The sequence below is a fragment of the Lepisosteus platostomus genome, chromosome 6, assembly GCF_059453375.1.
Source record: "Lepisosteus platostomus isolate fLepPlt1 chromosome 6, fLepPlt1.hap1, whole genome shotgun sequence".
In the NCBI taxonomy this organism is placed as follows: domain Eukaryota; kingdom Metazoa; phylum Chordata; class Actinopteri; order Semionotiformes; family Lepisosteidae; genus Lepisosteus; species Lepisosteus platostomus.
Genome location: NC_142616.1, coordinates 11524061 through 11544862, shown reverse-complemented (window position 1 = coordinate 11544862; position 20802 = coordinate 11524061). Strand labels below are relative to the sequence as shown.

The window sequence follows — 20802 nt, the reverse complement described above, 5'->3', positions numbered from 1 at the left end:
CCTGCACCTGCCTCCTTCCACGAGATGGCCAAGAGCAACACTGCTGCCCCCTGGTGTCAGTATCCGATACAGCATCAGACACACAGACAGCATCAGTCTCAGCATCAGATGTACCTGTGGTGTCAGAATCAGTGTCAGATGTACCTGTGGTGTCAGATTCAGTGTCAGTATCAGAGGTACCTGTGGTGTCAGATTCAGTATCTGCTGCAGGTGTACTATCAGATTCAGGTGCGGTATCAGTGTCAGATGCAGGTGTGGTATCAGATTCAGGTGTGGTATCAGTGTCAGATGCAGGTGTAGTATCAGATTCAGGTGTGGTATCAGGATCAGTATCAGATGCAGGTGTGGTATCAGAATCAGTGTCAGATGTAGGTGTGGTATCAGATTCAGGTGTGGTATCAGGATCAGTATCAGATGCAGGTGTGGTATCAGATTCAGGTGTGGTATCAGATTCAGTATCAGATTCAGATGTAGGCGTGGTATCAGGATCAGTATCAGATGTACCTGTGGTGTCAGAATCAGTGTCAGATGTACCTGTGGTGTCAGATTCAGTATCAGATGCAGTTGTGGTATCAGAATCAGTGTCAGATGTAGGTGTGGTATCAGGATCAGTATCAGATGCAGGTGTGCTATCAGATTCAAGTGTGGTATCAGTGTCAGATGTAGGTGTGGTATCAGATTCAGGTGTGGTATCAGATTCAGTATCAGATTCAGATGTAAGTATGGTATCAGGATCAGTATCAGATGTACCTTTGGTGTCAGAATCAGTGTCAGATGTAGGTGTGGTATCAGAATCAGTGTCAGATGTAGGTGTGGTGTCAGATTCAGTATCTGCTGCAGGTGTGGTATCAGATTCAGGTGTGGTATCAGATGTACCTGTGGTGTCAGAATCAGTGTCAGATGTAGGTGTGGTATCAGATTCAGTGTCAGATGCTGGTGTGGTATCAGATTCAGTATCAGTATCAGTATTATTGTCTGACCCAGTCATGCCATCAGACACAGAATTTGCATCAGATTTGATCTCAGTAGCCATTTCTGAACCAGAACCAGTGTCCAATTCTGAGCCACTATCAGAATTAGCATCGCCATCAGATTCAGACCCAGACTCTATATTACTGTTAGTGCCTGAACCAGCACAGTCCGATCCAGGTCTCCTATCAGACACAATGTCACCATCAGAACCAGGACTGTCATCAGACCAGGCAATATTAACATCTGACCCAGTGCCAGTAGCAAAATGTGTGTTTGTACTAGACCCTGTGTCAGAACTAATCGTACCAGGGTCAGATCTGGTGCTGGTTTCAGACCCACTATCGGCATCAGAACAATTCATGGTATTGGACACAGTACTGGCTTCAGAAACTGCATCAGTGACACAGACAGTGCTGGTACCAGACTCACTGTCAGTATCAGACCCATTACTGGTATCAGAACCACTGTCATTGTCAACAGCGTCAGAACCAGGCTCAGTGCCAGCCCCAGTGCCAGAGACTGTGACAGTGTCAGAACCAGTGTCAACACCAGAACCAGTACTGTTCTCGGAGGATAAACACTGCTTTCACTGGGTAACAGGTTCAATACCAAACCAAACACTGGTATCAAACCCAGTGGCTCTGTCTGACACTGCACTGGGGTCAGGGCCAGTGTTAGTATCAGAACCAGCAGCAGTCCCAGAACAAACATTGGTATCAGACCCAGTGACAGTACCAGAACCAGTACTGGTGTCAGGCCCAGTGACAGTACCAGAACCAGCGGCAGTGTCAGTGCTGGTGCCTGCGTCAGACATGGATCCAGCGTCAGGTTCAGAACCAGGACTGCCCTCGGAGCCCATCTGGCCCCAGCGGGCTGCAGGCCGTCCCAGGGAGGGCTTCTCCCAGGGGGTGTATGAGAACTACAGGAGGTGGCAGCACTACAAGAGCCTGGCCCAGCAGTACTGTCCACAACCCCCCGACACTGAGGCCCTGTCCTGCTTCTTCATGTGAGTCAGGGTGTCTGTATGAACCCCTCTCTCTCAGGGCAGTGTTCATGTACTGGAGTGTCCAGTCAGTGTGTCTGTATGAACCCCTCTCTCTCAGTGCAGTGTTAATGTACTGGAGTGTCCAGTCAGTCAGTGTGTCTGTATGAACCCCTCTCTCTCAGTGCAGTGTTCATGTACTGGAGTGTCCAGTCAGTCAGTGTGTCTGTATGAACCCCTCTCTCTCAGTGCAGTGTTAATGTACTGGAGTGTCCAGTCAGTCAGGGTGTCTGTATGAACCCCTCTCTCTCAGTGCAGTGTTAATGTACTGGAGTGTCCAGTCAGTCAGTGTGTCTATATGAACCCCTCTCTCTCAGTGCAGTGTCCAGTCAGTCAGTGTGTCTGTATGAACCCCTCTCTCTCAGTGCAGTGTTAATGTACTGGAGTGTCCAGTCAGTCAGTGTGTCTGTATGAACCCCTCTCTCTCAGTGCAGTGTTAATGTACTGGAGTGTCCAGTCAGTCAGTGTGTCTGTATGAACCCCTCTCTCTCAGTGCAGTGTTCATGTACTGGAGTGTCCAGTCAGTCAGTGTGTCTGTATGAACCCCTCTCTCTCAGTGCAGTGTTAATGTACTGGAGTGTCCAGTCAGTCAGTGTGTCTGTATGAACCCCTCTCTCTCAGTGCAGTGTTAATGTACTGGAGTGTCCAGTCAGTCAGTGTGTCTGTATGAACCCCTCTCTCTCAGTGCAGTGTTAATGTACTGGAGTGTCCAGTCAGTCAGTGTGTCTGTATGAACCCCTCTCTCTCAGTGCAGTGTTAATGTACTGGAGTGTCCAGTCAGTCAGTGTGTCTGTATGAACCCCTCTCTCTCAGTGCAGTGTTAATGTACTGGAGTGTCCAGTCAGTCAGTGTGTCTGTATGAACCCCTCTCTCTCAGTGCAGTGTTAATGTACTGGAGTGTCCAGTCAGTCAGTGTGTCTGTATGAACCCCTCTCTCTCAGTGCAGTGTTAATGTACTGGAGTGTCCAGTCAGTCAGTGTGTCTGTATGAACCCCTCTCTCTCAGTGCAGTGTTAATGTACTGGAGTGTCCAGTCAGTCAGTGAGTCTGTATGAACCCCTCTCTCTCAGTGCAGTGTTAATGTACTGGAGTGTCCAGTCAGTGTGTCTGTATGAACCCCTCTCTCTCAGTGCAGTGTTAATGTACTGGAGTGTCCAGTCAGTCAGTGTGTCTGTATGAACCCCTCTCTCTCAGTGCAGTGTTAATGTACTGGAGTGTCCAGTCAGTCAGTGTGTCTGTATGAACCCCTCTCTCTCAGTGCAGTGTTAATGTACTGGAGTGTCCAGTCAGTCAGTGTGTCTGTATGAACCCCTCTCTCTCAGTGCAGTGTTAATGTACTGGAGTGTCCAGTCAGTCAGTGTGTCTGTATGAACCCCTCTCTCTCAGTGCAGTGTTAATGTACTGGAGTGTCCAGTCAGTCAGTGTGTCTGTATGAACCCCTCTCTCTCAGTGCAGTGTTAATGTACTGGAGTGTCCAGTCAGTCAGTGTGTCTGTATGAACCCCTCTCTCTCAGTGCAGTGTTAATGTACTGGAGTGTCCAGTCAGTCAGTGTGTCTGTATGAACCCCTCTCTCTCAGTGCAGTGTTAATGTACTGGAGTGTCCAGTCAGTGTCTGTATGAACCCCTCTCTCTCAGTGCAGTGTTAATGTACTGGAGTGTCCAGTCAGTCAGTGTGTCTGTATGAACCCCTCTCTCTCAGTGCAGTGTTAATGTACTGGAGTGTCCAGTCAGTCAGTGTGTCTGTATGAACCCCTCTCTCTCAGTGCAGTGTTAATATACTGGAGTGTCCAGTCAGTGTGTCAGTATGAACCCCTCTCTCTCAGTGCAGTGTTAATGTACTGGAGTGTCCAGTCAGTGTGTCTGTATTAACCTGTCTCTCTCTCTCAGTCCAGTGCTGCGCTCCCTCTCTTCGCTGTCTCCCCGGATGCCTCTCTCTGTTGGCGTCACAGTGGCTGTCGGCGAGTGGGGGAGACTGTCCAACTACGATCGCATGATCTACTATGACATGGCCTGGAAGTGAGCACACAGACACACCCAGAGGGGCTCCAGCGCACAGATGCAGAATTTAGATCAGAATTTAACAGGAAACTGCACCCTCGTCATTATTACTAATGTTAACGTTATTATTGTTAATGTTAGACATCACATCTCGGGGTCCTGGGGTCAGCTTTGGACGGGAGCTCCTTCTGTCTAGAGATTGTCTGTTCTCCCCTGTCCAAGCTCTCCAGCTCCATCCCTCCTCCCAGAAACATGTGGACTAGCCTGGTCTCTGTACATCGTCCCTGTGTGCGTGTGCGTGTGCATGCATGTGTGTGTGACAGTGTGAGAGCGTGTGTGTATATGAGTGTGAGAGTAAATGTAAATGTTTGTGACAGTGAGAGCGGGTGTGAATATAAGTGTGTAAATGAGTGTAAGTGTTTGAGGCTGTAAATGTAAGTGTGTGTGAGTGTGTGAGTGTGTCTGTGCTCTGTCCTCCCTGATCCCAGTGTGTGAGTGCGCAACTGTGTGAGTGTAAGAGTGTGTATATTACAGCGTGATTGTATCTGTGTATAAGTGTGTGAATGTGCGTGAAGCATGAGAGTGTGTGAGTATGAGTTTGTAAGTGACTGAGTGTCTGAGTGTGTGTGTAAGTGTATAAGTGTGTGATTGTGGGTGAAAGCTTGAGTGTGAGTGTGTGTGAGACAGCATGATTGTATATGTGAATTTGTGTGTGACAGTGTGAGAGGGTGTGTGTGAGGAGACCCCTCACTGTGTCTGGGAGCTGGCTCCTCTGCCCAGTGACGACAGCAGACCCCTGGGAGCTGGGGGGCTCCGAGCTCGGGTCCCGACTCTGAGGGCTGGATGTAGCAGCCGCGGCTCTGTCTGCAGGTTCATGGAGTTCGAGCAGGAGGAGCTGAAGAGGGGCAAGGTCACCCAGAGGTCGAGCGACACACAAGCAGCCCCGCCCAGCAAGACCAGCAGCAACGGTCAGTACAGGTCTGGAGCTCAGGACACAAGAGGGCTGTCAGGAGATAACTCAGGATATAAATGTTGCTCACTGTAGACATCTCAGTGCAGTGTTAATGTACTGGAGTGTCCAGTCAGTCAGTGTGTCTGTATGAACCCCTCTCTCTCAGTGCAGTGTTAATGTACTGGAGTGTCCAGTCAGTCAGTGTGTCTGTAGGAACCCCTCTCTCTCAGTGCAGTGTTCATGTACTGGAGTGTCCAGTCAGTCAGTGTGTCTGTATGAACCCCTCTCTCTCAGTGCAGTGTTAATGTACTGGAGTGTCCAGTCAGTCAGTGTGTCTGTATGAACCCCTCTCTCTCAGTGCAGTGTTCATGTACTGGAGTGTCCAGTCAGTCAGTGTGTCTGTATGAACCCCTCTCTCTCAGTGCAGTGTTCATGTACTGGAGTGTCCAGTCAGTGTGTCTGTATGAACCCCTCTCTCTCAGTGCAGTGTTAATGTACTGGAGTGTCCAGTCAGTCAGGGTGTCTGTATGAACCCCTCTCTCTCAGTGCAGTGTTAATGTACTGGAGTGTCCAGTCAGTCAGTGTGTCTGTATGAACCCCTCTCTCTCAGTGCAGTGTTAATGTACTGGAGTGTCCAGTCAGTCAGTGTGTCTGTATGAACCCCTCTCTCTCAGTGCAGTGTTAATGTACTGGAGTGTCCAGTCAGTGTGTCTGTATGAACCCCTCTCTCTCAGTGCAGTGTTAATGTACTGGAGTGTCCAGTCAGTCAGTGTGTCTGTATGAACCCCTCTCTCTCAGTGCAGTGTTCATGTACTGGAGTGTCCAGTCAGTCAGTGTGTCTGTATGAACCCCTCTCTCTCAGTGCAGTGTTCATGTACTGGAGTGTCCAGTCAGTGTGTCTGTATGAACCCCTCTCTCTCAGTGCAGTGTTAATGTACTGGAGTGTCCAGTCAGTGTGTCTGTATGAACTCCTCTCTCTCAGTGCAGTGTTCATGTACTGGAGTGTCCAGTCAGTGTGTCTGTATGAACCCCTCTCTCTCAGTGCAGTGTTAATGTACTAGTCCAATTATTTTAGTGTGGGTCTCTAGTGCAGTGTCTCTCTTCATTTCCAGCTGCGACTGTTCTCCTGTTTCTCTCATGTCTCCTCCTGGACTGTGAGCAGGTTACATGCTGAAGAAGAGGACCCAGGGACGAGCAGGCAGTGTCAGAAGTAAAGGCCGCAAGAAGACCCATAGGAACAACAGGACAGCCCCAGAGAGCGAGGCGCGCTTCCCAGGCCTACCACCGGGGGCGCTGCAGGAGTACACAGAGATCATGCACTCGCTGGACTCCCCAGCGCCACCAGAGCCACAGAGGTCAGAGGTCACGGGAGAGCAAGAGGGGCAGTTCATGGAGTACCTGAACCAGTTGTGTGGAGACAGAGACTTTGTCAAGAAGGTACATGACTCTTCCTCACAGAACCGTTCACCACCAGTGTGTCCAGTCAGGGTGTCTGTGTTGACCCCTCTCTCTCACTCAGGTGGAGACAGTCATAGACCCTCAGTACATGTTGTCTGGTGCCTGTCTGGATGAAAGAGCTGTCTCTCCCTCACTTCAGGAGCCATACATAGCAGATAGGAGTGTGACTGAGGTACCAGCTAGTAACGCTCTCATCGCAATGAATGAAGATGATCGTGCGGACAACAGTATACCGATTGAGAAAGATTTGTTTTCTCTCCCTGAATCAACAGGAAGGCCCACATGGGTGCTGTGCTCCCCCTAGTGTCTGCTCAGGTATTGCACCTCTGAGCTTGGACTTCTGCTCCCAGGAGGCCCCTCCAGACTCCCCGGACAGCTGCGGGCCCCATCGTGCAGTTCCCAGCTTCCTGCTGCCCACCCCTCCTCAGACAGTTCTCCAGGGGGAACTTCCTGCCCTGGGGGACAATCTGAGCTCCCAGAAGACACACCCCTGTTTTCAGACCACGCCCAGCAGCTCCCAGCAGCAAAGGGAAACCTTCCCTTTGCGTGAGAACTACAGTATCCAGCATGCACCTTGCCCTGCCCAGTCACACACCTCAGCACCACAGGCAGATGTATGGCCAAGGACGTCCACTTCCCAGAAGGCCCCCATCATGTTTCAGAAGGAAGACTACGTCCCCCCATCCACATCTGCAGTCTTGTGGGACACAGACAGGTTCGGAACTGGACTCCACGTCCCACAAGAGGACTGCAGTCCACAGAATTCCTTCCCAGGGGCGCCTGGACCCCTGTGCGTACAAGACGACTACAGCTCCCAGCATGCACCTGCGAGTGGCCTGCTGACTTATGAGACCGCCCACACAGGCGTTTGTCTTCGGCAGCCTGGCTACACCCCACGTGGTCGTCTGCCCCCTCTGCTGCAGACTTACAGCACCTACCCGGGTGTCTTGGCAGGGAACTACGCCTCCCATAATTCCTTCTCATACATGCCAGAGAACTACAATTCCCAGGGTGCACCTCCTGACCGCCTGCAGGTTTCTGTGCCTGGTGACGGCCTTTGCACTGTGGAGGGAAGCTCCGGTTTTGACCATGAACTGTTCCGTCACTTTGGGAACGGCAGTCCCCACAGCGTCCCTCTCGGCAACCAGCACGTCTGCAGACCTCAGGCTGTACGGCTTGTGTTTCAGGGGAGCCACAGTTCAGCTGAAGCTCAGCAGCTGGTCTCATCAATGCATCAGCGCAGCTCCCAGGGTGCACCGGGATCCCCTCAGCCCCTGGCTGGGCCGGGGGCCTACGTTTCCCAGCGCGACCCATCCAGCTGCCTGCTGAGCTACAACCCCCACTACACCCCTGTCAGTCCAGCCCGGGCGCTTCCTTCCAGCGAAAACGCATGGATCCTTATTGAAAATTACAGCTTCCAGAATGCAATTCCTGTGGTCCTGGGGAAAGCCCACCCCCAGCAAGCACCTTTCAGCCAAGAGGCGATGTCGACCGTCCCACAGACCGCAACAAATCCCAAAACAAACGGCACATCCCAGGACCTGCAGGGGAGCACTGGGCAGGACTACAACTCCCAACATCCACCTGCAGCCCAGGACCCCCAGGGGAGCACCAGGCAGGACTACATCTCCCAGCATCCACCTGGAGCCCAGGATCCACAGGGGAACAGCAGGCAGGACTACAACTCCCAGCATCCACCCCCAGCCCAGGACCCCCAGGGGAGCATCAGGCAGGACTACAACCCCCAGCATCCACCTGCAGTCCAGGACCCGCAGGGGAGCACCAGGCAGGACTACATCTCCCAGCATCCACCTGGAGCCCAGGATCCACAGGGGAACAGCAGGCAGGACTACAACTCCCAGCATCCACCTGCAGCCCAGGATCCACAGGTGAACATCAGGCAGGACTACAACTCCCAGCATCCACCATCAGTCCAGAACCCCCAGGGGAGTACCAGGCAGGACTACAACTCCCAGCATCCACCCCCAGCCCAGGACCCCCAGGGGAGCACCAGGCAGGACTACAACTCCCAGCATCCACCTGCAGTCCAGGACCCCCAGGGGAGCACCAGACTGGACTACAACTCCCAGCATCCACCTGCAGTCCGGGACCACCAGGGGAGCACCAGACTGGACTACAACTCCCAGACACAGAGCTGCCTCCAGGCGAACCGCTCAGCCCCGGATCAGCAGCAGGTACCCGGCCCCCGGAGCTCGGAGATCCCCGCTTCCCGTGAGCCTGGGGAGCAGCCCCCTCTCCCACCCAGCCCCACAGAGGACTCTCCCGGGGGAACTCCGCAGCGCCAGGAGGAGCCGGTCGGGTCCGAATGCGCCCATTCCCATCCGGACGATGATCCAGGGTCAGGCAGAGCCGGAGATGCCTCCCCAAGCCCTCCCTCGGAGACTGTATCCCGGGCTCCGGACCAGGATCGCAGCCCTGCGGGACCCCCAGACAGATCCCCGCTGATCCCCAGATTGCCTGCTCAGCGCAGGAGGGGGAGGCCGAGAGGGACGAGGAAGAGTGAGGAGGAGGAGCCGGACCCGGGCGCGAGGGAGAGACTGCCGGAGGAACCGAGAGGCGGGACAGGGCGTCTTCCCAGAGTGGGAGCAGCAGGCTCAGGCATTCCCGAGGAGAAGCAGGAAGAAGAGGAGGAGGAGAAGGAAGAGGGGGTCCGGGTTCCGGGTCGTTTGTCCATCCCGGGTCCTGAGAGGGGCGGGCGGCCCGGGACTCCGGAATCCAGGGGGAGGAGGCGCAGGATCGGGAGAGGGCACAGGAAGAATGGCGGGATGAGGTGGAATTCTGGTCTGGGAGCGGGAGGGCCGGAGCAGGGCGGGAGAGGGGGGCAGGAGCAGGGTGGGAGAGGGGGGCAGGGTGAGAGAGGGGGGCAGGAGCAGGGTGGGAGAGGGGGGCAGGGTGAGAGAGGGAGACGGGAGCAGGGTGGGAGAGGGAGACGGGAGCAGGGTGGGAGAGGAGGGCAGGAGCAGGGTGGGAGAGGGGGGCAGGGTGAGAGAGGGGGGCAGGAGCAGGGTGGGAGAGGGGGGCAGGGTGAGAGAGGGGGGCAGGAGCAGGGTGGGAGAGGGGGGCAGGGTGAGAGAGGGGGGCAGGAGCAGGGTGGGAGAGGGGGGCAGGGTGAGAGAGGGGGGCAGGAGCAGGGTGAGAGAGGGGGGCAGGGTGAGAGAGGGAGACGGGAGCAGGGTGGGAGAGGGAGACGGGAGCAGGGTGGGAGAGGGAGACGGGAGCAGGGTGGGAGAGGAGGGCAGGGTGAGAGAGGGGGGCAGGAGCAGGGTGGGAGAGGGGGACAGGGTGAGAGAGGGGGGCAGGAGCAGGGTGGGAGAGGGGGGCAGGGTGAGAGAGGGGGGCAGGAGCAGGGTGGGAGAGGGGGACAGGGTGAGAGAGGGGGGCAGGAGCAGGGTGGGAGAGGGGGGCAGGGTGAGAGAGGGGGGCAGGAGCAGGGTGAGAGAGGGGGGCAGGGTGAGAGAGGGAGACGGGAGCAGGGTGGGAGAGGGAGACGGGAGCAGGGTGGGAGAGGGAGACGGGAGCAGGGTGGGAGAGGAGGGCAGGGTGAGAGAGGGGGGCAGGAGCAGGGTGGGAGAGGGGGACAGGGTGAGAGAGGGGGGCAGGAGCAGGGTGAGAGAGGGGGGCAGGAGCAGGGTGAGAGAGGGGGGCAGGGTGAGAGAGGGGGGCAGGAGCAGGGTGGGAGAGGGAGACGGGAGCAGGGTGGGAGAGGGGGACAGGGTGAGAGAGGGAGACGGGAGCAGGGTGGGAGAGGGGGACAGGGTGAGAGAGGGAGACGGGAGCAGGGTGAGAGAGGGAGACGGGAGCAGGGCGGGAGAGGGGGGCAGGAGGCGCCGAGAGGAGGCGGGAGCAGGGAGAGGAGGCGGGCGCTGTGTGAGGGGGCAGGGGTGAGCCGGGGGAGAGAGACAGGGGGGGCCAGGGGCCGGGGGCAGGGGGCCCGCGGGGGGGCAGGGAAGCGGACGCAGGGGCGCGAGGGCGGCAGCCCCCTAGTTCCCGCCAAGCGGACGCGGCTCTCCGGGGGCCACAGACGGGCCCGGCGGGCGGGGGGGACAGGGGGGGCACCAGCCGGCCGGGTGGAGAGGCGCAGTCCGGGGGCGCCCCCACCCCCGAGACGCAGGGAGCGAGGGGGCGAGAAGGTCAGGGGTCGCGGGGCCTCGGGCAGAGGGGGGGGCGCCCGGCGGGCAGCGGCAGGGGAGAGGGGGAGTCAGAAGACGGGGAGACGCCGCCGAGGAGCAGAGCAATAAACCGTCTGGAAGGACACAGCCGTTTCTCTTGGCAGAGTTTTATTAACCCCCACCCCCACCCAGAGTCCCGCTGCAGCCCCTCCGCTCACCCGGGTCCGAACTCGCCGGCTCTGCCGCAGGACTGCCTGTGCAGCGGCCAAGGAGCCAGTGCTGATTCCTCACAGCGCTGCCCTTTGCCCCGCCCCCTGCCCAAATAAGGGCACCCTCGGGCTTAGTCTGCCTTCTCATTGGATGAGAGGGTTCCACTGGGCGTGGCGCTGGTGAGTAGCCCCGCCCTTTCTGGGGCGTGGCGGCCTCCCACTGGTCAGAGGCGTGGTCTCCTTTCGCCCCACCTCTCCTGGCCTGAGGTATTCAGGAAACAGTCTCCGATAGGCTGGGTGGGATGTCAATAACCGCTGCAGGTCGCCTGTACAGACAGAAGGATAAAGCTTGGAATTAATACAGCGCAACACCCCTCCACCCCCTGCAACTGACGGGCTGCGTGGTGAGCGCAGAACTGAAATCAAAGCATGTCAGAACAGGATAACTCTCGTGAGAGAGCTTACAGTTCTGCTCACCATGTTATAAAAAAATACTGCGGCTCTGAAATCAGATGAGCAGCTAGATAAATCCTCCAGTCAGGACAGGAGGCCCTTCGTTACACAGGGGGTGGTGGGGGTGGGGAACAAGCTGCCCAGCCATGTTGTTGAAGCCGATACCCTGGCTTCTCTCCAGACACAGCTGGGTGAGATCCTCCAGTCAGGACAGGAGGCTCTTCTGTACACAGAGGGTGGTGGGGGTGGGGAACAAGCTGCTCAGCCATGTTGTTGAAGCCGATACCCTGGCTCCTCTTAAGGTGAGACCCTGGGATCAATTAGCCAGTAACTCATTCAGGCTGAATGGCCTCCCATCATGCTCGGCTGCTCTCCTGTTCCAAGGCCAGCAGCAGGAACCGGGGCGCGAGACTCACGCAGGGTCAGCTGTCCAGGGCTCCCCGAGCAGCTCTCAGCGTACAGACGGGCAGCGTGGAGCTGGGGCCAGCCCACCAGCGCCCCCAGCAGGCCAGAAAACTCCTGCTCGCTCACCCAGCCCTTTCCCCCGCTGTCGTACAGCTGCAACACACAGACACACAGCGGTCACGGGGTGCCAGCCGCTAGCTGGAGACAGAACTGTCCCATAGACACAAAGGCTGGAGACTACATCTGAAGCACTGTGCTAGGTCGAACACCCACAAGAGAGAAAGGCTGAGCTAACGGGCTAGTGACTCCAATACTGAGCGTGGGACACACACACACACACACACACACACACACACACACACACACACACACACAGCAGGACTCACAGTGAAGGCAGTGTGGACAGTGAAGGCAGTGTGGATGAGTCGCTCTCTGGGCCAGAGGTCAGTGACTGTGTCCTGACTCTCTCACACACACACACACACACACACACACACACACACACACACACACACACACACACACACACACACACAGCAGGACTCACAGTGAAGGCAGTGTGGATGAGTCGCTCTCTGGGCCAGAGGTCAGTGACTGTGTCCTGACTCTCTCACACACACACACACACACACACACACACACACACACACACACACACACACACACACACACACACACACACACACACACACACAGCAGGACTCACAGTGAAGGCAGTGTGGATGATCCTCTCTCTGGGCCAGAGGTCAGTGACTGCAGCCAGACTCACAGCCAGCTGCCTCAGGTCCAGCAGACTGTCTTCCCCCTGGAACACACAGCACTGTCAGAGAAACCTGTTCCTGCACAACTGAAAACACACACGAGCAGCAGGACTCAGAGTGAAGACAGTGAGGAGGACACACACACAGTCACAGAGCACAGGCACAGCACACACACACAGACACAGAGCACAGGCACAGCACTCACACACACAGACACAGAGCACAGGCACAGCACTCACACACACAGACACAGAGCACAGGCACAGCACTCACACACACAGTCACAGAGCACAGGCACAGCACTCACACACATAGACACAGAGCACAGCACACACACACAGACACAGAGCACAGGCACAGCACTCACACACACAGACACAGAGCACAGACACAGCACACACACACAGAGCACAGGCACAGCACTCACACACACAGACACAGAGCACAGCACACACACACAGACACAGAGCACAGGCACAGCACACAGACACAGAGCACAGGCACAGCACACACGCACAGACACAGAGCACAGGCACAGCACACACACACACAGACACAGAGCACAGGCACAGCACACACACACACAGACACAGAGCACAGGCACAGCACACACACACAGACACAGAGCACAGGCACAGCACACACACACACAGACACAGAGCACAGGCACAGCACTCATAGAACACAGACACAGCACTCACACGCATAGGCACAGTACACACAGAACACAGGCACATAGCATAGGCACAGCACACACAGACACAGAGCACAAGCACAGCACTCATACACACAGACACAGAGCACAGGCACAGAACACAGACACAGCACTCACACACACAGCACAGAGCATGGGAATTGGACACACACACAGAGAACAGGCACAGAACACACACACAGAATGGGCACAGCACACGCAGAGCACAAGAACAGCACACAGAAACAGACAGCACGGGTACAGCACACACATAGCACAGAGCACGGGCACAGACACAGATCCTAGCTACTACAGACCAGCACGCACACACACAGTGTGGTTCTGACACAGAGTACCTGTGTGTACAATGTGAAAATATGCTGAGCTGCTTGTCTGTCCATCACTCTGAGAAGAGAGGTCAGCTGATCCACATTGACCATCCTCTCATCCTCTGATTGGCATCTCTCAATCAAGTCCTCAAAAACAGCCTGAGCACCTTCATCACTGACCATCAGAGAGAGAGGGGTTAATACAGACCCACTGACTGACTGGACACTCCAGTACATTAACACTGCACTGAGAGAGAGGGGTTCATACAGACACACTGACTGACTGGACACTCCAGTACATTAACACTGCACTGAGAGAGAGGGGTTCATACAGACACACTGACTGACTGGACACTTCAGTACATTAACACTACACTGAGAGAGAGGGGTTCATACAGACACCCTGACTGACTGGACACTCCAGTACATTAACACTGCACTGAGAGAGAGGGGTTCATACAGACACACTGACTGACTGGACACTCCAGTACATTAACACTGCACTGAGAGAGAGGGGTTCATACAGACACACTGACTGACTGGACACTCCAGTACATTAACACTGCACTGAGAGAGAGGGGTTCATACAGACACACTGACTGACTGGACACTCCAGTACATTAACACTGCACTGAGAGAGAGGGGTTCATACAGACACACTGACTGACTGGACACTCCAGTACATTAACACTACACTGAGAGAGAGGGGTTCATACAGACACCCTGACTGACTGGACACTCCAGTACATTAACACTGCACTGAGAGAGAGGGGTTCATACAGACACACTGACTGACTGGACACTCCAGTACATTAACACTGCACTGAGAGAGAGGGGTTCATACAGACACACTGACTGACTGGACACTCCAGTACATTAACACTGCACTGAGAGAGAGGGGTTCATACAGACACACTGACTGGACACTCCAGTACATTAACACTGCACTGAGAGAGAGGGGTTCATACAGACACACTGACTGACTGGACACTCCAGTACATGAACACTGCACTGAGAGAGAGGGGTTCATACAGACAGTATAGTTCAGCTCTCAGTACTCACCATCTCTGTGCCAGAATGACAAGTGCTTCTCTGGCTGGAGGTTCGAAGGGCAGGCTGAGATACCCTACTCGGGTCACCGGCGTGCTCCCCTCAATCACGAACTCCGTGGCAGGAACCCCAAGCGCTCTGTGGAGAGAGGGAGCACAGCAAGTAACACAGGGGTGAGAGTGAAGGTCTTGTGGTCACCCCTTCACACAGTATCAAACACCACTGGAGAGGTCTGGGTTCGCCCACTCGTCCCCACTGCTGGTACAGCTCCTTCTCTCACTCTCCGGCTTCTCTCCAGACACAGCTGGGCGAGATCCTCCAGTCAGGACAGGAGACTCTTTACACAGAGAGTGGTGGGGGTGGGGAACAAGCTGCCCGGCCATGTTGTTGAAGCCAATACCCTGGCTTCTCTCCAGACACAGCTGGGTGAGATCCTCCAGTCAGGACAGGAGGCTCTTCTGTACACAGAGGGCGGTGGAGGTGGGGAACAAGCTGCCCAGCCCTGTTGTTGAAGCCGATACCCTGGCTTCTCTCCAGACACAGCTGGATGAGATCCTCCAGTCAGGACAGGAGACTCTTTACAAAGAGGGTGGTGGGGGTGGGGAACAAGCTGCCCAGCCCTGTTGTTGAAGCCGATACCCTGGCTTCTCTCCAGACACAGCTGGGTGAGCTCCTCCAGTCAGGACAGGAGGCTCTTCTGTACACAGAGAGTGGTGGGGGTGGGGAACAAGCTGCCCGGCCATGTTGTTGAAGCCGAGACCCTGGCTTCTCTCAGGACACAGCTGGATGAGATCCTCCAGTCAGGACAGGAGACTCTTTACACAGAGAGTGGCGGGGGTGGGGAACAAGCTGCCCAGCCCTGTTGTTGAAGCCGATACCCTGGCTTCTCTCCAGACACAGCTGGGTGAGCTCCTCCAGTCAGGACAGGAGGCTCTTCTGTACACAGAGAGTGGTGGGGGTGGGGAACAAGCTGCCCGGCCATGTTGTTGAAGCCGATACCCTGGATTAGTGAGCTCCTTGATCAATTGGCAACTAGGAAGGAGGATGTTTGGGTATTGCTTTACGTTCTTAAATTTAGCGTGAAGCCCCGGGCCTGCGGGTCCTGCACCAGAGCGATAGTGAGGCTCAGAGGCTCTGTGAAGAGCTCCGGACGCAGACCGAGCCCAAGACGCTTCAATCCCAGGTCAGCCCACGCGCCCCGCGGCCACTCACCTGGCCATGACCTTCCGCACGTTGTCCGCGAAGAGGGCGGGGCTCTCCCGCTCTTCCTGCGAGGGGGTGTAGACAGGCAGGAACTGCAGCCAACAGGGAGAGAGGAGGTGTGTTGAGGGGGGTGGGGCTAGGCGGGAGGGAGGACCAGGTGAAGGGGGGGTTTACCTCCACTGTGACGTTGGTGTAGAGCTGAGAGGCCGTGTACCACATGACCTGGGTCCTGCAAGGAGAGCACAGCAGTTAACATGACAGAGGGCGTGTGCTACAGGAGTCTACAGGAGCCCACTGGAGTCTACAGGAGCCCACAGGAGCCTACAGGAGCCCGCAGGAGCCCACTGGAGTCTACAGGAGTCCACTGGAGCCCACAGGAGTCCACAGGAGTCCACAGGAGCCCGCAGGAGCCCGCAGGAGCCCGCAGGAGCCCACTGGAGTCTACAGGAGCCCACTGGAGTCTACAGGAGCCCACTGGAGCCCACAGGAGTCCGCAGGAGCCCGCAGGAGTCCGCAGGAGCCCGCAGGAGCCCACTGGAGTCTACAGGAGCCCACTGGAGCCCACAGGAGCCCACTGGAGCCCACAGGAGTCCACAGGAGTCCACAGGAGTCCGCAGGAGCCCACTGGAGTCTACAGGAGCCCACAGGAGCCCACAGGAGACCACAGACCACAGGAGACCACAGACCACAGGAGCTCTCCCAGCACTCACCAACTCAGCCCCTTCCACGTCCACCTCACTGTGTCCTGCAGGCAAGACAACACAGGGGTCAGTCCAGGACAGGTCATGCAGGGGCTGGACACTGACAGGGCAAGCTGGTCTGCAGGCTGACCGCCTGGAAACACTCAGCCAGCACGTCAGACTGACACTCCTTCATCATCATCATCTCTCAGTGTCACTCAGCCAGCACGTCAGACTGACACTCCTTCATCATCATCATCATCATCATCATCATCTCTCAGTGTCACTCAGCCAGCACGTCAGACCAACACTCCTTCATCATCATCATCCCCCTCAGCCAGCTGTCCCATGATTCCCCTGAAAGGGCCTCACCAGTTGATTGGGGTAGTGTAGCAGAACTGGCTGGACAGGGACACCAGCAACAAACGCCCCTAAAACACACAGAGGAAATCAACATCAACACAGCACAACACACCACACCACAATAAAGTACAACACAATACACCACAGCACACCACACCACAATAAAATAAAACACAGTACAACACACCACAGTACAGTACACCACAGTACACCACAGTACAGTACACCACACCACAGTACAGTACATTACACCACAGTACAGTACAGGACAGTACAACACACCACAGTACAGTACACCACAGTTCACCACAGTACAACACACCACAGTACAGTACACCACAGTTCACCACAGTACAGTACACCACAGCAGGCAGGCAGGCAGGCAGGCAGGCTTCAGAGACACTAGCTACCCCAGCCAGATCCCGCCAGCAGCTGGGAGGACAAGAGGAAAGCACCTGGAGGTCAGGTGGAGGACAGGTGGGGGAAAGAGCATGCAAACTCCGCACAGGTGATGCCCTATCGCAGCAGAAAACCCAGGACCCCAGAGCTGCAAGAAGCACAGAAGGAACACGCAAGCTCCGCCCAGAAGGAGCTCCAGTCTCCAGTCTCGCCCGGGAGCCCAGTCCCTCGCCCCCAGGCCCTCCGCTGTGCTGAGAGGAGTGCCGACACTCACCGGGCTTGAACCGGAGCAGAGCCCTGCCGCTGGTGGTGGTGCCCTCGGGGAAGATCAACACCTGGCAGACAGACAGGGCAGGAGGGGAGAGAGGGTAAGACTCCCGCCTGCGGCCCTGCGCGTCGGGAGACACTGCGAGCGAACAGTTTGAGGGCTTACACACACACACACACACACACACACACACACACCTGCGGCCAGGCGCCCTGGGAGGTCAGCCTGTGGGTCAGCTGCTCCACACACCTCCGACGGGACGACGGATCGTGGCGGGAAACAAGGAGAGACTGATTAAACCGCAACAGAGCTGAGAGAGAGAGAGAGAGAGAGAGAGAGAGAGAGAGAGAGAGAGAGAGAGAGAGAGAGAGAGAGAGAGAGAGAGAGGGGTTCATACAGAGACACTGACTGACTGGACACTCCAGTACATTAACACTGCACTGAGAGAGAGGGGTTCATACAGACACACTGACTGGACACTCCAGTACATTAACACTGCACTGAGAGAGAGGGGTTCATACAGACACCCTGACTGACTGGACACTCCAGTACATTAACACTGCACTGAGAGAGAGGGGTTCATACAGACACACTGACTGACTGGACACTCCAGTACATTAACACTGCACTGGGAGTGATCAGAAGATGGACATTCTGAAAGCCCAGACTGACAGGTACTGTAGGTGCTCCTCACCATGCTGTTTAGCGCGTTTAACCTCTATGGAATGATGCTGAAAGTTGTTTAACTCGTAGCTCCAATAAAGTGCACTCAAGCTCAAGAAGGAGGAAGGTGTGGACTCTGTCTGCGGACACACCCACTCCGACTCTCCTGTCTCCTTTCCCCACCCCCTCCTCCTGTCTCACCTCCTATCACTGGCAGGCTGAGGTTCTCTGACCGAGACACCACTGTGGGCAGGTCAGTGGCCACCAGGACCAAGGTGTCCAGGAAGCTGCTGTGAGGGGCGACAGCTAACAGAGGAGCATCCTGGGGTCGTGCCCTCTGACCTTTGACCCTGATCCACAGGAAGCCCAGGGTGAAGAAGACAGCACGGCTCAGGAAAACTACAATGTGGTGGAGCAGCCAACTAGACAGAGAGAGAGAGGGGTTCATACAGACACACTGACTGGACACTCCAGTACATTAACACTGCACTGAGAGAGAGGGGTTCATACAGACACACTGACTGACTGGACACTCCGGTACATTAACACTGCACTGAGAGAGAGGGGTTCATACAGACACACTGACTGGACACTCCAGTACATTAACACTGCACTGAGAGAGAGGGGTTCATACAGACACACTGACTGACTGGACACTCCAGTACATTAACACTGCACTGAGAGGTTATACAGTCCAGGAGCTGACTCTACCTCCTCCAGCCCGTGATGCGCTGCTCCCGCTGCCGGGGGGACAGTCCAGCGACTCTCAGCCAGGCGATCGGCCAGAGCAGCAGGAGGACCAGGGTCGCCGCCGCCACACGCAGGGGCACCAGCACGGCGCCCAGCAGCGCCACCTGTGGGCGGAGGCGCAGCGTTACGGCCGGCGGGCCGGAGCGGAGACGCGGCGGAGGCGAGAGAGAGGCGTTACCTGCAGCCGCCGCGCCGGCGTCAGCCGGAGCTCGTGTGCGAACGGGCTGGCCGTCCTGCGTGGCGTGTCCGTGTCCGTCTCCCCACGCGGGCCGTCTTCCTCCTCCTGCCCGCTCCTCCTCCTCTTCCTCGCCTCTGCTCTGGCCGCGGCGCCGGCGTTCCCCGTCTCCATGGCGACGCCGGCCGGCCGGGCAGAAAGTTTCTAGTTTGTAAACAGTAACCGAGACCCGCCTGCCCCCCCGAGCCGAGAGAGAAACTCAAACCACCGGCGAGAGGCACAGGTGTGTCTCTGGGGCTGGACTGTCCCTCGGTGTCCCTCTCCTGTCCGCAGTGCAGGTCTGTCTCTGGGGCTGGACTGTCCCTCGGTGTCCCTCTCCTGTCCGGAGTGCAGGTCCGTCCCTCGGTGACCCTCTCCTGTCCGGTGTGTGGACAGACCCTGGACTGTCCCTCAGTGTCCCTCTCCTGTCAGGAGTGCAGGTCTGTCTCTGGGGCTGGACTGTCCCTTAGTGTCCCTCTCCTGTCCGGAGTGCAGGTCTGTCTCTGGGGTTGGACTGTCCCTCAGTGTCCCTCTCCTGTCCGGAATGCAGGTCTGTCTCTGGGGTTGGACTGTCCCTCAGTGTCCCTCTCCTGTCAGCAGTGCAGGTCTGTCTCTGGGGCTGTCCTGTCCCTCTGGGGCTGGACTCACCGGGATGACTGGTATTAAGACAGCAGCACTTGTTTCGAAGACGCCGAGATTCCTTCTGTGCGCCGACCGGCTCTTCCGGCCGCCCCGTCCTTCCACACACGGTCTTTCCGTGTCTGAGTCAGCCCGACACACCCCGGCTCACACCCGCCCGCCCCCGGCTCCGGCTCGGACCCGCTCCCCCGGCCCGCCGGTGCGCGCAAGTGGCGGTTATCGCGTGCCGGAGCGACGTCACAGTCTCGCTGAGTCACCGGGGCAACAGATGCGGCACCACCCGCGTCGGGAGCAGGTGCCCCGCGGGAGTGGGGGGGGTCAGCGCGGGTGAGCGTCATCGTGTCCTCGTGTTTCCAGCTGGAGCGAGGGGTGACCGCAGTTCTCCTGTCCCTCCGCTTGCTGACCATCTTACCCAGTTCAGTCTACCCCTGGACAGGTCACACACACACACACCCTGGACAGGTCACACACACACACACACACACACACACACACACCCTGGACAGGACGCCAGCCCCTCACAGGACACACACACACACACACACACACCCTGGACAGGACGCCAGCCCCTCACAGGACACACACACACACACACACCCTGGACAGGACACCAGCCCATCACAGGACACACACACACCCTGGACAGGACGCCAGCCCCTCACAGGACACACACAGACACACACACACACCCTGGACAGGACACCAGCCCCTCACAGGACACACACACACACCCTGGACAGGACACCAGCCCATCACAGGACACACACACACCCTGGACAGGACACCAGCCCATCACAGGACACACACACACCCTGGACAGGACACCAGCCCATCACAGGACACACACACACACCCTGGACAGGACACCAGCCCATCACAGGACACACACACCCTGGACAGGACAGGACACACACACACACACACACACCCTGGGCAGGTAAGACATTGGGATTTGTCCTGATTTGGAAGTGATGAGAAATGACTTGGGGGCGGAAAGCACCTGAACAAGATAAATTATGATGTAACTGTTACCTTGTCTAAACTTAATGAGAGGTGTTCATATAGACCGTTTTAAGTATATATATTAATGTCAAGCAGTGTGTGTTGTGATCATCGGTATTTATTTGTGAAAAGAAAAAGTTCATAAAAATGGAAAATAAAATCACAACA

General features: G+C 56.5%; 2 protein-coding genes across 2 annotated transcripts; one reads left to right on the top strand and one right to left on the bottom strand.

The window, feature by feature from the left end:
* The first annotated feature begins 774 nt into the window (after positions 1-774).
* Positions 775-10878, top strand: LOC148660346 (uncharacterized). The gene is made up of 7 exons (XM_088638112.1): positions 775-1978; positions 3902-4030; positions 4883-4980; positions 6127-6401; positions 6484-6594; positions 6695-9293; positions 10439-10878. Exons 1-7 carry the CDS (start codon positions 987-989, stop codon positions 10876-10878), a joined length of 4644 nt encoding a protein of 1547 aa, XP_088494238.1. The 5' UTR covers positions 775-986.
* On the bottom strand, positions 10704-19818 carry lpcat4 (lysophosphatidylcholine acyltransferase 4). The gene is made up of 14 exons (XM_088634226.1): positions 18958-19818; positions 18741-18883; positions 18231-18451; positions 17564-17676; positions 17373-17433; positions 16709-16767; positions 16367-16401; positions 15831-15885; positions 15666-15748; positions 14466-14591; positions 13431-13578; positions 12326-12424; positions 11631-11772; positions 10704-11087 (listed from the first exon to the last, which is right to left on the bottom strand). The coding sequence occupies exons 1-14, from the start codon at positions 19126-19128 to the stop codon at positions 10906-10908; spliced, it is 1638 nt and encodes a 545-aa protein (XP_088490352.1). The 5' UTR covers positions 19129-19818; the 3' UTR covers positions 10704-10905.
* Positions 19819-20802: the final 984 nt, after the last annotated feature.

Excerpts from the sequence above, each read along its gene's own strand:
- LOC148660346 (XM_088638112.1), top strand. The coding sequence starts at position 987 with ATGCCATCAGACACAGAATTTGCATCAGATTTGATCTCAGTAGCCATT. Across the intron at positions 4,981-6,126 it reads CAGCAAGACCAGCAGCAACG|GTTACATGCTGAAGAAGAGG; the intron begins GTCAGTACAGGT and ends GACTGTGAGCAG. Across the intron at positions 6,402-6,483 it reads ACAGAGACTTTGTCAAGAAG|GTGGAGACAGTCATAGACCC; the intron begins GTACATGACTCT and ends TCTCTCACTCAG.
- lpcat4 (XM_088634226.1), bottom strand. The coding sequence starts at position 19,128 with ATGGAGACGGGGAACGCCGGCGCCGCGGCCAGAGCAGAGGCGAGGAAG. Across the intron at positions 18,884-18,957 it reads CGCCGGCGCGGCGGCTGCAG|GTGGCGCTGCTGGGCGCCGT; the intron begins GTAACGCCTCTC and ends CTCCGCCCACAG. Across the intron at positions 15,749-15,830 it reads ACACCAACGTCACAGTGGAG|TTCCTGCCTGTCTACACCCC; the intron begins GTAAACCCCCCC and ends TGTTGGCTGCAG.